The sequence below is a fragment of the Motacilla alba genome, chromosome 3 (genome assembly GCF_015832195.1).
Source record: "Motacilla alba alba isolate MOTALB_02 chromosome 3, Motacilla_alba_V1.0_pri, whole genome shotgun sequence".
NCBI classification, from domain to species: domain Eukaryota; kingdom Metazoa; phylum Chordata; class Aves; order Passeriformes; family Motacillidae; genus Motacilla; species Motacilla alba.
Genome location: NC_052018.1, coordinates 51,175,759 through 51,190,458, shown reverse-complemented (window position 1 = coordinate 51,190,458; position 14,700 = coordinate 51,175,759). Strand labels below are relative to the sequence as shown.

The following is a 14,700-nucleotide window of genomic DNA, read 5'->3' as shown; positions in this document are numbered from 1 at the left end:
TATGGTAAGAAAAAAGCCCTCTGTGCTGGGCAAACATATTTTGAAAAATTAGACGAAGCATTTACAGGACTGAGCTTTCTGTTCCATTAAGTCACGTTTATGCCAGCATTAGAAAAAATGCCCCTAAGAAGTGGGTTTGAAGGATTAACAAGAAAAACTTGGCACACAGAGATATATAATACTGGCATTGCATCAACAACATAACTGCACTCAAGTCTCAGCAAATGCAGGTTTTGCCGACCTCAGTTTGCAAATTTTGACAGCCAATGGTTGAAACCTCCCCCCATAAAAATCCCATGTCTGGGATTGCATTGCCTATGTTTACACACCCTGAGAAATAAGACTTGGATTTACAAAGGCTTGAGTGAGTAACTTCGATTCCCCCACACTGGGATGCCTGTTAGAGAAAGTACAGGACACTTGAGACAACACCAAAGTATCTGGCCACTTTTACAAAGCAAATAAACTTTTATTTAGATAATAAAGAAAAACATATTTGCAAGAGGAAAGATCTAGGGAGTTTTACTGCTCCCCTGAAAAGTAGAGAAGTCTCACAGGCTTCCTGTCAGCATGTCAGTGCTTGAGCGAAAAAACAGGCAGGTTCTTTAAATCACAGGCTAAAGTCACTATCTGCATTAACTGCACAGAGATTTCATCTCCACATTGCCTCCTGATTGATGCACTCTGTGTGTGAGGAGTAATCTAAATACTGGATTGCACATATTTGGCAGGTCTTGCACCCCTCTTCGCAGAGAATAGTTTTGTCATAACTCACAATATAGTTACTGTAATACTGCTCAAACAGTGTGCTGTGTGGCATAGAAAACTGCTTGGCCAATTCATATAGGCTCTCTGGCTTCAAGTCTTCAATGCCATAAGTTTTAGTCAGGATGTATTCTAATTTCCAGTTTGATTCATTTTTCTTGTTGGCGTCCCTGAGGTCCAAGTAAAACTGCCAAAGATCCTACAGTTAAAAAAAAAAAAAAAAGAAAAAAAGAATGAAAGAAAACATAGGCACTGCCGTATTGCTTTCTTCCCTGCTTCATTAAGTCTCTGGAGTGATATATTGATTAGGAAGCTGTCACTCCTCATTATTCACATGTGAATAGAAGGTCATGTCCCACCCCAAGAGCTGGGCTTACACCCAAAGCTGGTACTTGCAGAGCGGTAATGGTGGGGGGATGGGGAGGAGAAGAAAAAGGAGCCACAAAGGCAGCAGTGGCAGTGTGAGGGGTCTTTCCTGTCCAAACTCCAAAACGTTCTTGTCTGCCTCAGGAGTGGGGCAAAAGGGTGACAGCCAGAAGTTTCCTTTCTGTGGGCACTACTTGAGGGGCAGAATGGACAGAAAAAGAACGGCCCAGGGAGAAGTTAAGGAAAAGGAGGGATGCCGATGCAGGAGTGAAATCTGCACAACAAAGGAGCAGCCTGAATTAGCATAGGTCTCCAGAGAGAAACCCCAGTCCCAATCAAACTGCAGGGTGCATTGTCAGTGAACTCGGCAGGGTCAAGACTTTACCCTGAATTACAGAAAGTCTAAACCATTCACAGCCAAAATAATTACACAGGATTCACTTTATCTCCAAAAATCACATGAAACTACAATGTAGAAGTCTTCCACTTTTTATTTTCCTTCTAAATTTATCTAACATTTCCTGTAAAAACTCTTTATAGGAAGTTTCATGATTACAAAAGACATCATATGGTTAAAACTTCTTTCTTTGTCAGCTCTTTTACACCCTTTAGAAACATTTCATGGGCTGCATCCCAAAACTCAGGCTATCACCAGCAAACAACATTGGTATGTAAACATGCCCAGGATTTAGGTGAACCTCTTTCACTCTTGCAGAGCTCCGTGCAAATAGTTTTAGGATTTTGCCCAGAAAAATTCTGTCTTTGATCCTACATCATAAGAATATTTGATAGAGACCAGAGAGTACTGGTTAGTTCTGCAGGCACAGAAAGACAAACCAAGTTATCTTTCAGATTTCCTTTCCTTTACCCGGGAAGAAAAACTAAGAGTAGGCACCAAAATTCCATCACCAGCTGCCATAATACTAGGAAGGCTGACATCTTGTTGTAATTTTTACTGACACTGTAATGTCTTAAAAAATGCTTTAAAATCGTTACTTACCAGCAAGCTATAGTCAAAAAGATCATACTGATACAATCTGACACCAGGGTTATTGGACTCTGTTTGCAATACACTCTTCACTGGGGTCACAGCAGGTGCCACAAACAAGGAATTGACTGGCTTTTCTGCAGAAAAAGGGAAGTTGTGGAGACAGTTTCCTTCCAATCATTTCTTTTTCAAACAAATGTTTTTGTAGAGTACCAACACAGCAAAAAACAAGAGTAACGGGTTTAAAGACATTAGAAACTTTTTCACCTCATTTAGCTGCATCACTGTGAACTGCCATACTTCCAATGGACAGACTAAAACCCTGTGTGGAATACCACAGTACCCACTCCAGTGTGTACCACTGTCCATACAAGAGGCTTCCCAAGCAATTCAACTGCTTGTGCAAAATTGCAAAATGGTCTTGCCTGCATGTGAAGTCTCTGTATTTTGTATATTTCTACTAAAGAAATTTTTTAAAAGTTTAGTTGCTGATTCCATACAGTATTTTACATGTTGCTCTATGTATTTAAGATGTTATTAGAAACACCAGGGTCTGTTTCTTCATCTGACCCTTAGTAGCCCAGCACCTACTGTGTGAACACCAACCTTTACAGCAACTGAAACATGAGGATGTGAGTTTTATTGGGACAGAGTGTGCAGGTGAGTACATTGGGAAGTTCTCTGTGGAACAAAAAGGAAGCCCTAACTATTCCCATCTCTGACAGCATCACAGCAGTGAAATCACAAGGTCAGCCTCCACATATAGGCAGAAGTTTTGAAAGTTTGGAAATCAGTACATTCTTCTGGAGAAAATACAGGTGAGTTCCACATCAGTACACTGGTGTTGGCTGCAATATTGCATTTATCTTGAATTCTCTGGAATTTTGTCAAGAGGAAAAATGTCCTGAATAGATGATAGTCTAAAACTGTACAGACAAACACAATGTGTATATTTGATTACTACTTAAATTTTGTCAAAAGATGCAAAATTACTAAACTAATTGGGAAGTCGTTACTTGCACATGCAAACTTTAATGACAAACACCAAGATCAGTCTGTTCCCAGTGAAATTTGCAGTAGAGATGATGATTTCATGAACAAATGGGACAGCGTAAAAAAAATAAAGGTGTAAGACTGCATTGAGCATCACTTGAAAGAAAAAAATAAAGAAGCCAGTTCTTTCACTGGCCTGGATTCTTTTTTTACTAGAGATTAAGACCATGTAAAAAGGTAAAAATTTGGAATAGTATTACCTAGTCAGCATTTTGGACATTGCCCATATGAGTTCATACAAATCACAGATGAAGAGTCACTTAACATTTGGGTATTTTACATAAATCACAGCAATGAACCTCTTACTGTTCTATGGGGAAGAAAAAACTTGTTAGAATTCTTCTGTTAGAGATGCTAACAGTGTTCCATATGGCCATGCCCATGCTTAGAACTAAGGGATTTCAAAGCAATAAACAAAAATTTCAACGTGGGTGATTTTCTTGAAGGGAAATTAGCTGATCTAAGAGATGCAACAAGCAGAGACTTTCTTTCCCCTACCTCCTGCTTACCCTTATCTTAATTAACTTTGAAGCAGCAGGGAACTCAGCAGAGAGGCACAGTAATGATGCAGGAAATACAAGAACATAGAGCATGTCTAGCTGGCCTGAGAACATTCCCTTTGACACATTACACAATAGCAACTGGCTGGTATAATTTGCCCATGTCACTGTGAGAGCAGAGAGGAAAGACTAGAAATTCTTGTCTAGGCATAAGCATTCATTAAAAAAACTAGGAAGCTTGGGGAGTCTCTCCCGACATCAACAGAAAAAGACAGTCACCCTTTCAAGATTCTCTTTGGAAATAAAATTGGAGTGTGTGAAACTTGAACTCCTGCAGATAGGTAACAGTATTTCCTAATTTCCTTTTTTCAATTATTTATAACATAGGCTGACTAGAAAGAGCATGCAAGAAAGTATTAATTTGCTTTTAATCAGGAAGAAAAAGTTCAAAAGTCAATAAGCATCATTACCTTCGTCATCCAGGAGGACCATGATACTATCTCTATGGGTATGTCCAAAAAACTGGCCCGCAATAACACTACTGTATTTGCGAAAAATCTTTACCAGTCTCTCATTGTAATACTCCCTGATAGCTGTAGTATTCCTTGCATATGGCAAGTATCCTACTGGGACATGACCTATTATATACACCTAAGGAATTAAATACAGAAAGCACAATTAGCACCTTCATTTGAAACTTCTAATCTTAGCTGTATCCTAGAAGTGGCTACCACAGTTTCATAATAATGCTGCCTTTTAAAGTGGCATTCTAAAAGATGTAAATCATTACAGTTTTTTAATATAAAATCCCAACAGGAAAATTGCTTAAGTTCATAATATCAATTTAGTATCTTACTGGGGAGAAAAAATGTTCCACTAAATCTACGCATGATTTTAGGCCTAAGGAAAATGTTATCAATTACTTCACATGAAAAAAGTAAGTTACTGGGGCAAGACTTATAATTTTGTGTCTCAAGGGGATAAAAAAAAAAAAAAAATTATGTTTGAGTATCAGAGTCTGCACGAGAGAGTCAGAGAGTCACCAGAAACATGGGTAGCTGGTTAAACCCCTCTGTCTGAGTTAGAGACTTAGTGCCAACTGCACACACCAACTAATATGCTGCAGGGTTTCCTGAGGAAAGGAAATCTCTCCTTTCTCCTGTCTGTAATATTCTAAAATTGCAACACTGTAGCAAAATGTAAACATGTTTCAAATTAAACACCGTTGCTCAGATGATGATCCAATCCCCACACCAATCAATCAATCAATCAATCAGGAGCCAACATTTTAAACCTTCACTTCAAAACCTGTGTATTAAAAGACAAATTATTATAACACCAAATCATAGCAATTACTGCAGCTTGACTAAGTTTTGTGGCTGTAAACTCTTTTCTAATTTCTATTTTTGATACCTTAAATTACATTACAATGCAAATAAAATATGCTAGCTTTTGTCTTAGGCCAAGAGCGTGTTTTAAAATTAAAGGCTATGTGTAGAAAGGTCATAAACTGATTTCTACAATATTTTACATGGTAGGAGAGAAAAAGCATTTTACTGTATAATTTGAGAAACTTCTTTCAACTAGTTTATTTATTGTTGCAGTAAAATGGGCATATTAAAGGACGAATGATTAAAAAACAAAATTTTGACTTTGTAGTATCTTTGGCAGCATTATTAGTCTTCTAGAAGCATGTTATACTCTCATTATCTCTACTTCTTCCTTCTTTTTTTTTTTTTTTTTCAAAATTGAAACAAATGATAGTTTCTGTTTCTGATCCCTACCTTTTCCTTCTTTTGTGAAGAGGCTTCAAGTATTTCCTCCAGCCAGGCAAACTGGTTTGCTGGATCAGTGATATTCACAGTTACTTTGTTAGGGCTATAATATAAATTTGTGTTCAGACTGATTATCCTGAGTGGTTGATGGCTATTACTGGATTCAAACAGCTGTGTGTAAAAGCCACCTGTGAAAACAAGACCAATATCATATGACAAATTAAAGGCTTCAAAGCACAACTTTACAAAGTACACCACTGACAAAATATCCAACTTTCCTCTTTCTAATAGAATATCATGCTTATTCAAGCCACAGTCACCTTATCACAATAGAACATGCTAACAATGTTTTCAGCCACATTTTACTAGAAGTTGACACTGAATTATTTATGAATTATTGCCTGTATTATCTTTGTGTTTATTTGACAGTATTTAAATGCAGTTATTCAGCTGACATGGAAAAAGTACCCTGTTTTTCCACTTTGACAGATACAGTAGCTGTTAAAAGTCCATACTTCTTGAAATACAGCAAACATACAGGCTCCTTCAGAAAGAACTGTTTGAGTTTAGTAGCCTTGTACTTTGAAAGTCATTTAACTTCAGACTAACATTATGATAAAAAGTAAGGATCACATTTTTCAATCCTTGCTCCCAAAATTCTCCATGGCATGCTGAGCTTCTTCAATAGGTATAACTTCATAGTTCATGGACTTCAATGAAGCCATGGCAACAGAAGCATAACAATATAATTTAACTGCCTCTTTAAGTTTTATTGTCCTTATCCAAGTTTCTACTTCCACTCTTATCCAGAGTTTGCTCTTGTTCAGGACACAAAAACACAAATTAAACTTCAAATCCTTAATGTTTGAATGGATTGGAAGTTGGGTTGAACTTTTCAATCCTTTGCTAAAAGGAAAGGTTCTAATTAGGATATAATTTATTCTGCCAGTTTAGTAAGCTGCATACAAATATTAATAGCATAATCACCACAGCTATGTGCTATCATAACGTGAATAAAAATGCACCTATTCAGTATGCTCTGAAATACATATACCATTAAAACAGAAACAACATTTTAATAGTTTTTTTCCATCAAAGTAAAGTCTCTGTGTGCATCGTATGGCCTCATCTAAAAAGTGTTATGAGGTCTTGAAAACAGAAAGGTATTTCACATGCATTGGTATAAAGCCAATAAAACTAAACGTATTACGAGAAGTGATAAACATTGCAGCAGAAGGTAATAAATGTATTCTGAATATAGGCGTTGCCATTCAAAAAAATAAGTAACTTCTTCCAGGAGAGGCATTACAGATAATCCATTGTACTGACTCATCCTATGAGACTTAGCTAAACAAACAGCACAAATCCACAGAAGCATTAATTCTCTAAGCCCTAGCTTCACAATGTATTACTGCCATACTTTACCTTTTCTGAAGGTACTGATTGCTTCATCAGTTAGCCAAGGTTTCCAGAAATCTGCCACAGCATTGTAAACTTCACTGGTAGTTACAGGAAGCTGGTCCTGTGAGAGAGGAGAACCTGCCTAAGTCTTAGTATTCAGACACAGAGACAAAAAACCCACAAAATTATCGTGCCTGACCTCTCACATAACATGTAAGTGTATACAGTCATCACCAGGAGGAATTCAAGAAAGAAAAAAACAATTTCTGAGTATCTAGTATTGCTGATCAGGAGCAAATGCCTAAACTTAGAACTGACTGCATGGCCTTATTAATGCATTATTAACCTAATGCCAGAAATATGTCAAGCCTTAAGAATACAGTATAATGGAAAACCATACATTCTGCACAATTAATAAATATATCAAAGTCTAAAAATAAAGTCTTTTGGATTTATATAAGTTTCTTTTTTTAAATAACTTGGGTTTCATAGCAGCTCCCCAAAACTCCACTTCCACCCTCAGAAACATTCTGGTGAATTCACAAATATTTTCATGATATCTTTTTTTCTGATAAGAAAGCACTTAAAAATGTACAAGAGAAAGTTTTGTCAATGTTTTCTTCCACTGGCTCTAATTAGGACTCTAGCACTCTTCAGCCTGAGCCACAGGCTCATGAGACCCATGCTCTGATCTAACCCTGACACGAAGATACCAGCATGTGCCTGCCTTTCTTAGAATATCTGGAGTCTTGGTGCTAGAAGGAAAAAAACAGGGGTTGAAAAAATTGCAGTGCATGTTTTCTTAAACATAAAATTTGACCTAAGATCTTTGAAACTAAACCTACCTTATTAGGGGTTTAGGCAGTAAGTCTCTGTCTAGGAGCAGAGCAATCAGATGGTGTCTGTTGAGACATTTGTTGATTGCAGTGCCCAGACCGGAGTTGTGAGGACAGCTTTGAGCCAGAGCTAACAATCACTAACAGACACAGCAAAAGGTGCTTTGGCCGAGGAAAGCCAGTGCTCTCTGAACTGCTAGAAGCAGTTTTTGAGATTTGTTTTAAGCAGGAGCAAGAGTGTGAAATAAGTAAGACTATGCAGAAAGGCCGAGGTCACAATATATGTTCTGAAAGGCATCCCAATGCTTGATCAACTTGAGTAGTATTTTTAACATGTTCTGCAAGAAAAATCACCCAGGACTGTTCAGTTGTTAAGACAGACAGCTCAGAACACAAGAGAGCAATTAAACTCTTTGGTTCATGGTAAGTGCACAGATTTTACACTTGCTTTGGAACAGCCTACATACAGTGTGTGGCTTGCTCCATATCATTCCCAGTCTACAGGACAGTTGCCAACCATATCCATATGAAAAAAAAGAAATGTCAGAAAGAGCAAAAAACAAACATTGAAAAATTGAACAAGCTGAAACGACCCCATAGTGGGGATTGTCTGACCCCATGTCTTTTTCAAACAATAACTGAAAAGCATGCCAGCTCTGCACATTAGTGAAGCATGCCATTTTGAAGTATCACAGAAACACTCCTGTGTTTCTGGAGGGAACACTCCTGAGTGGCTTTCTGGAGGGAGCACTAACAACAATCACCAGTTATTCCAATCACCAGCTTGTGTCAATTTTCTATTTGCTGCCCATCTGCCCCTTCTGAGAATCTTTTCTTCCTCTCTTTAAATTTAATTTCACAAACAAAATTCATACTTGTTGAAAAAGTCCCTACAGTCTTTGTTTACAAGTCTTTTGTAGGGTTTTTTTCCTCTATCAAAGGAGATTGCTAAATAACAACAATTCTCTTCTAAGACATTTTTAAAACTGAAACAAAGTGAACACAAAACACTTCGTGACATTTCAGTTCAGGTGTTATTTATCGAAATACTTTCCTAGTCGTTTCTAGTGAATCAACCTGTTCCCATTTCAGTGCATAAGAAAAGCCAAAGCTTTACCACCACAGTAAGAGCACAAAGGACTGAAGTCACAGTTTGGTTTGTGCACTCACACTTCTGATATACATCCAGTGGTTACTTTGTCTCTCACGTTTCCTTTGCCCTGTCTCGCAGCACCTCTGCTACGCCCCTATTTGGAAACCACTAACTCCAGCAACTACACAGTCACCTGCTGCACCAACCTACACCCTGACAGGCCTAATTAATACCACAGAAAGCTGGAATACAAGCCTTGAGGTTGTGAAGGGGTGTTACTGAATTCCCATGAGGAATTCCAAACAAAATACTTCAGCTGACTCGCTTCATATCCCTTCCGATCCCCTCACATCCAATGACAGCATTTGCTTCTGATCCAGTGTGCTGCCAGATCGATCCACAACACACTTTAAAGGACAAATGAAGCAACTGTTTACTTTGGAGTATGCCAAGAACAATATTCAACAGTCAAAGTGAAAAAGCACCATCCTCAGCTGCACATAACTAGTGAATCATCAATGTGATTATATCTGAATGTCCAATATTTTTAATAGCAGTGGCAAAATTATGGGAATTTTACAAAAATTCTGCCATTACTTTAGTTAAAAAACACCAAAAGATCTAGCGATGCCAGCTGACAGATTTCCAGTAGGCCTTTCAGTAGGCTTTGAAACTTACCACAGGCCCACAGGTCCATTAATGATGTCACTTCTGACAGATTAAGCTACTGTATATGCATGACATTACACAGTAAGGAACAGTATGTGTGCATTAACTACGTTGACACATGGTGGTTCTAAGCCATGAGGAATGATTAGTGATACATTTGTGTGACCTCAGGCCATGTACAGATTCTAGCTGGCATCAACATTTCCTTAGGTAAGAGCACAGAGAGAGTGATGTAGCTTCTGTTCTAGAGTGGAACTATTTATAATATTAAATGCTACCTGAAGAGGTGTAGAATTCAGTTTCCAGAATAACAGTTACACATAATTAACTCTTATTTTTCAGACATGCTTTCCCAGGAGTTAGGAACACACTCAATATGATGTATGAACAGATTTCTAACTTGTTTTACCTGTGGCCAGTAGTCATGATTGCCTAACGCTGGGAAAACCTGAAGATCTGGAAAGAAATTACGAATTGTAGAACTCAGATTACCAATGATGCTAATGACCAACTTAGTGGAGAGCTCTTTTACGGGAACATGAGGAGGGCTATCTCTGAAAGAGGAAAAGGCTTGATTAACAAAGGTTTGTTAGCAACACAAGGAAGGCAAAAAAGTCTGCAAACACATCTACATTCTAGCATGTAACATTACTATACACTTTAATTAAAATCACAGAATAAAAAGCTCTCTGCAAAGGCTTTTGTTTAAAAAAACACAAACAAGTAGACTTGTTTAGACAATGTCTATCCTGTGATTCATATTTATCATAATGAAGATTTCTTAGACATTAAAGTCATCATTTTGAGCTACTGTGCAGTTTGCCTTATATATCTTTCATCACCTGCACATCATTGCTAGTTCTTTTTTTCCCTTTTAACAATATCCTGTTGAAAATTAAGTACAAGAAGGTAAGTGAAATAGATTAATCACTTGCCTTCATATATTTCTTAACATTCTTACCCAGCTATAACATAAAAAATAAGTGCTATAACATAAACTAGTTCTCACACTCAACCACTAATCTCTTTGATAAATTATCCATTGATGTATGCTTTAAGAAATTGTGTGATGGTAGAATTGAGACTTCTGCCACGGCAGAAGGGTAAATCAATGCTATCCTTTATGAATACCTAGAAAGTAACAAGACACAGTACTATGCCTTGATAGCATAGTACTATGAAGCTACTCCCTTTCACACTTCTTTGTCTGTTCCCACTACTACGGCACACAAAGCCTAACAGGTAACATCTCCATGAGACAGCACTATTAAGCCCACTTTATATACTGAAGACTGGAACAGGAAAGGTAAATGTTCTTACTCAACAGAGGCCTGCAATGAGGCAGTTGCTGCCATGACCTTTCCTTTTTTTTTTTCAACTTCCCACCCTCCCTGCACCATTTCTATTAACTCATACTAATATAGCCATATGCTAAATATCACAGTGAACAGTCCAGCAGTTATTACAGAGATCAAAGTCTGTTCCTGAGGCCTTATATTCTCACTCAGTCTTGCACTTAGTAGCCATTTGGATGACTAAAGGGACAACTAGCATTAGTGAGATACTGAACTCAAATCTGTTGGTACAAATACAACTTGTGAGCTGCCACGCTATCTGGCTATCCAGCTTTAACTGCAGAGTGACTTGAACACTTACCCTGTCCAAATCATGAACGAAACCTGCTCTTTTGAATCGTTCATGAATGCAAATGCTGACAAAATAAGTTGATAAGGAGAATCACACAAAAAGTCTCCAAAAGGGCCTGGGTTGGAGGCATTCACTCCTTTGGAAGAAGAACAAACTTTGGTGCGATCAGGGGTAATGTGGTAAGTCGGATCTAAATGTAGGTCAGATACATGCCAGAATTGCCCTGTTTTCGGAAAACAAAGATTACAGGAAATGCATTATTTGCATTTGAACTGGATATACCGGGTAATGCCAAGTTTACTCCAGTTTATCTACTGCTACTCTTATTCAAAGTTAACAAATTGTTGATTAGCCTGTCTGATACGTGTGTGGGCAAGTTCTTCCTGAGGAGTCCTTCATGTAGACTGCTTAGAAAAACCAAAAACAGAAGCAGAGGCATAGCTTTATGCTATTTACCAAAAATGAAATGAAGACTGGAAGGAACTGAAAAATCAGCTACTTTTCATTACTAGCAATCTGGAAACTGGAGGCAATAGAAGGACTTCTCTACTCCATTTGAAAAGAAAGGGAGCTGCTTTTTCATTATTTTCCCTGGCTGGAAGCTACTGTAAAAGATTATAAGAAAGATCTCTTGAAAGAAAGGCAAGAAACAGCATGTGTGCAGAGACTGGGCTTCTCACCATAGAGCAGTGTGTCAGCCTTTACCTACTCACTACTTTCCAGGCTGACATGCTCTCAGCCCCTGCTACATAGCACTGTATGGATAAAGGAGCTGAGAAGTATAGGAATATGCTGAATAAGATGAACGAAATCTGTGTTAAGACTATCAGCCTTCAAATTTCATGTAAAATAAGATTAATTTCTTTCTGTCTGTTTCAAAGCACTTGGTAAAGGCACACATATATCTGGGGCAGTGGTTGTGAAACAGGGACAGATATAAATTGATTTTTCCCAAGGTCGCATGTTAACTCTATGGCTGAGCAGGCACCACACGACTGTACCCCATGGAGTTTTATTTCAGGAACCAAAGACCAGAGGTGATCTTCAAAATCTCTAAAACTGTGATGCCTACCAACAGGAGACAAGACAAACGCCGGGACACTGCTGCGTGCTTGTTCCGAGGCAAGTGTGAGTAACACGGAATGAGCATTCTGTGGGAAACCATTTCGGAGTACTCACCTGCACGCACGCCCCGAGCGGGGATCAGGCCAGGCAAAGCGTGTGTGTTTGCTGCCAGCACAGCACAGCCCAGCCCAGCACAGCCCCCAAGCGCGGTGTTTGCAGTGCGTGCCTCGGGACACCGCGCCAGAGGCAGGGCAGGGCTCACCTCACCTCACCCGCCGGCCTGCCCGGGCAGCTAAATATAAACCCCGTGTAACCCCCCGTACCTCAAAAGAGCCCTGCTGACTGATTTAGCAGTCACGTGTGGCCGAAGTCAGTTGGGACAGGGAATGCTACGGCAGCAGGTTATGTGCGGGGAGCAGTGCCAGGGGGACGGAAAGGAGCCGCAAGCGGGGACTGCGCAGCCCGCCCCCCCACTCCCCGCCGCCGCACTGGCAGCGGCCCCCGGCCGGGCCTCCCTCGCAGGGCCGTCCCTCACCCGCCTCCCCCGCCCTCCACGGGCAGCCCCGGCCGGGCCCCTCAGCCGCTGACCGCCGGCCGACTCACCCACGGCGGAGCGGGGCCGCTGCGGGCCGGCCGGCGCCGCCTCTAGCGCGGAGCAGAGCAGCGCCAGCCCGAGCGCCACCCGCAGCTCCATGTCGGCCGTGCGGGAGCGCCCGGCCCGCCGACGGCTCCAGTCGTGCGACCGCCCCGGCGGCCGGGAAAGAGGCGAGCTCCGGACGGCTTGTGCAAGCCCCGGCCCTCCGCGGGGCCGGCGGAAACCACCGCGCCCCGCCCGCACCTCTCGGGGCCAGAAGCCGCCCCAGGCCGCCACCCCGCTGTCGGAGGGCGGCTCGGGCTGTCGCCTTGAGCCGGTCGTGCCCGGGGTGACCTTCAGGAGGTGCCACCCCCGGGTCAGCGCTAAGGAGCTCGCGGGAGCCAAGCCTGGCCGCGGGCCGGGCTGAAGCCGGGGCAGCGGCTGATGCGAGGCGGCCTGAAGGAAGGCTGTGCTCGGCACCCCACACCAGTCTCAAGCGAATCTTGGAAGGAAGGTTTCTCATGACATACATGTAAAAATGGATCCCGATTACTTAAAAGGCTTTGAAAAACAAAACAAAGCAAAAACCCAAAACCACCCAACTTGATGAAAAATACTATCAAATAATACAGCTTAAGTGGAGTGATGAGGTATATTGTAAATACAAGTCTCCACTGCCAAGGCTTTCAGAACTGCTGCTTATTGAAGTCAGAGTAGTTACATATAGAGGAAGAGTACTCGGTGTCAGTTTTAGGAGAAGATCAAAATAACGATGTCACAAATCCTGTGGCTACCCTGAAATGTCCCATTGCTCACTGTACTGTTCCTGTCAGGGCATTGCAAAGCTGTGTCAGCAGCAGCTGGAAATCCCATTTGTGAGTAATTTCTCTCTTTTCTGCTTTGAGCAATATCAGTTACTTCACAGGCACCACTTCTTCACTTTTCTCTCCCTTATTTAATTTGACACTAATATTGTTTATGTTTACTTTTAGGGAAAAGTAGCTTTCGTTTAAAGGGCTACCCTTCTTTGTTCAAAAGTGACTGTAATGCAAAATAATTACCATTCAAGATTTGTTCGTAAACAGAGTCTTAAAAATTTGCCTCTACAATCCTTTCCTAGTATTTAGGAAAAAAAAAAAAAACAACTAGTTTTTTTTTTAATTCATGACCCCAAAAATAATTTGTTGTGCAGATAAATGGCAGTGTTGGGAAAGCAAGTGTGTTTACTCCAATGAGGAGGGAAAGGCAGCTGCTCCCAACTTTGTGAGAAAAGGTAAGGACAGTCACGTGGCACATGCTCCCACAGGCAAGCAGGCAGCAGTAGAAGGGAGGCAAATGAAGGCTGTATTAGGTACTGAAGCTGAGGATTAAATAGGTTGATAAAACCAAACAGCACAAGATGCTGCTTAAAAATAACTTGCTCTACACCAGTGAAACAATCCCAAGCATAGAGAGTGGAGCTCCCCCTACCACTGGATCACAGTCTACATTGCATTTCTCTGATTAAGAAAAGATAGCACTTAGATTCACTCAATAAAATATTTATAAAAGTTTATACTTAAGGGCTCTGTCTTCTACATGCATAGTGTTCCCCACAAGAGAAGACATACTTGAATATTCATTTCAAACTAGTTTTTGTGAAAAAAAATAAAGCTAACAACATCAAACTTTATATTTGCATGGGGTAGGTGCCAGTTATGTGTGAACTTTCATCAGATGAGTTACCCATGTTATCCTATCTATCCAGGGAAGCAAGAAGCCTCTTCCTCTATCATGTGGCAGATCTGAAGAATGGGGTCTGGGAAGTTGGGCAAGATGCCTGCCCCTCCTGCACCTCTGGCTGCAGCCACACACACCACTCACAGAGCAATGACCAACTAAAGCCACAGCTCAGCTTTGCCTTTGTTTACAGGGCTGTAGGTAGCTACACCTCTACGTGGTTCTCTGAGTCAGTGTGTAGAAAACATG

The 14,700-nt window shown here is 40.6% G+C and overlaps 1 protein-coding gene across 1 annotated transcript; it reads right to left on the bottom strand.

The window, feature by feature from the left end:
• Positions 1 to 439: 439 nt before the first annotated feature.
• SMPDL3A (sphingomyelin phosphodiesterase acid like 3A) lies at positions 440 to 13,106 on the bottom strand. The gene is made up of 8 exons (XM_038133489.1): positions 12,762 to 13,106; positions 11,103 to 11,316; positions 9,856 to 10,000; positions 6,873 to 6,969; positions 5,457 to 5,635; positions 4,143 to 4,323; positions 2,132 to 2,256; positions 440 to 964 (listed from the first exon to the last, which is right to left on the bottom strand). The coding sequence occupies exons 1-8, from the start codon at positions 12,850 to 12,852 to the stop codon at positions 653 to 655; spliced, it is 1,344 nt and encodes a 447-aa protein (XP_037989417.1). The 5' UTR covers positions 12,853 to 13,106; the 3' UTR covers positions 440 to 652.
• Between the last annotated feature and the right edge of the window lie 1,594 nt (positions 13,107 to 14,700).

Bases quoted from the DNA above. Each gene is read 5' to 3' on its own strand.
- SMPDL3A (XM_038133489.1), bottom strand. From the start codon at position 12,852: ATGGAGCTGCGGGTGGCGCTCGGGCTGGCGCTGCTCTGCTCCGCGCTA. The intron at 11,317-12,761 runs GTGAGTCGGCCG...TTCCGAAAACAG, and splicing joins GCGGCCCCGCTCCGCCGTGG to GGCAATTCTGGCATGTATCT. The intron at 6,970-9,855 runs GTAAAACAAGTT...CCTCTCTCACAG, and splicing joins ATCATGACTACTGGCCACAG to GACCAGCTTCCTGTAACTAC.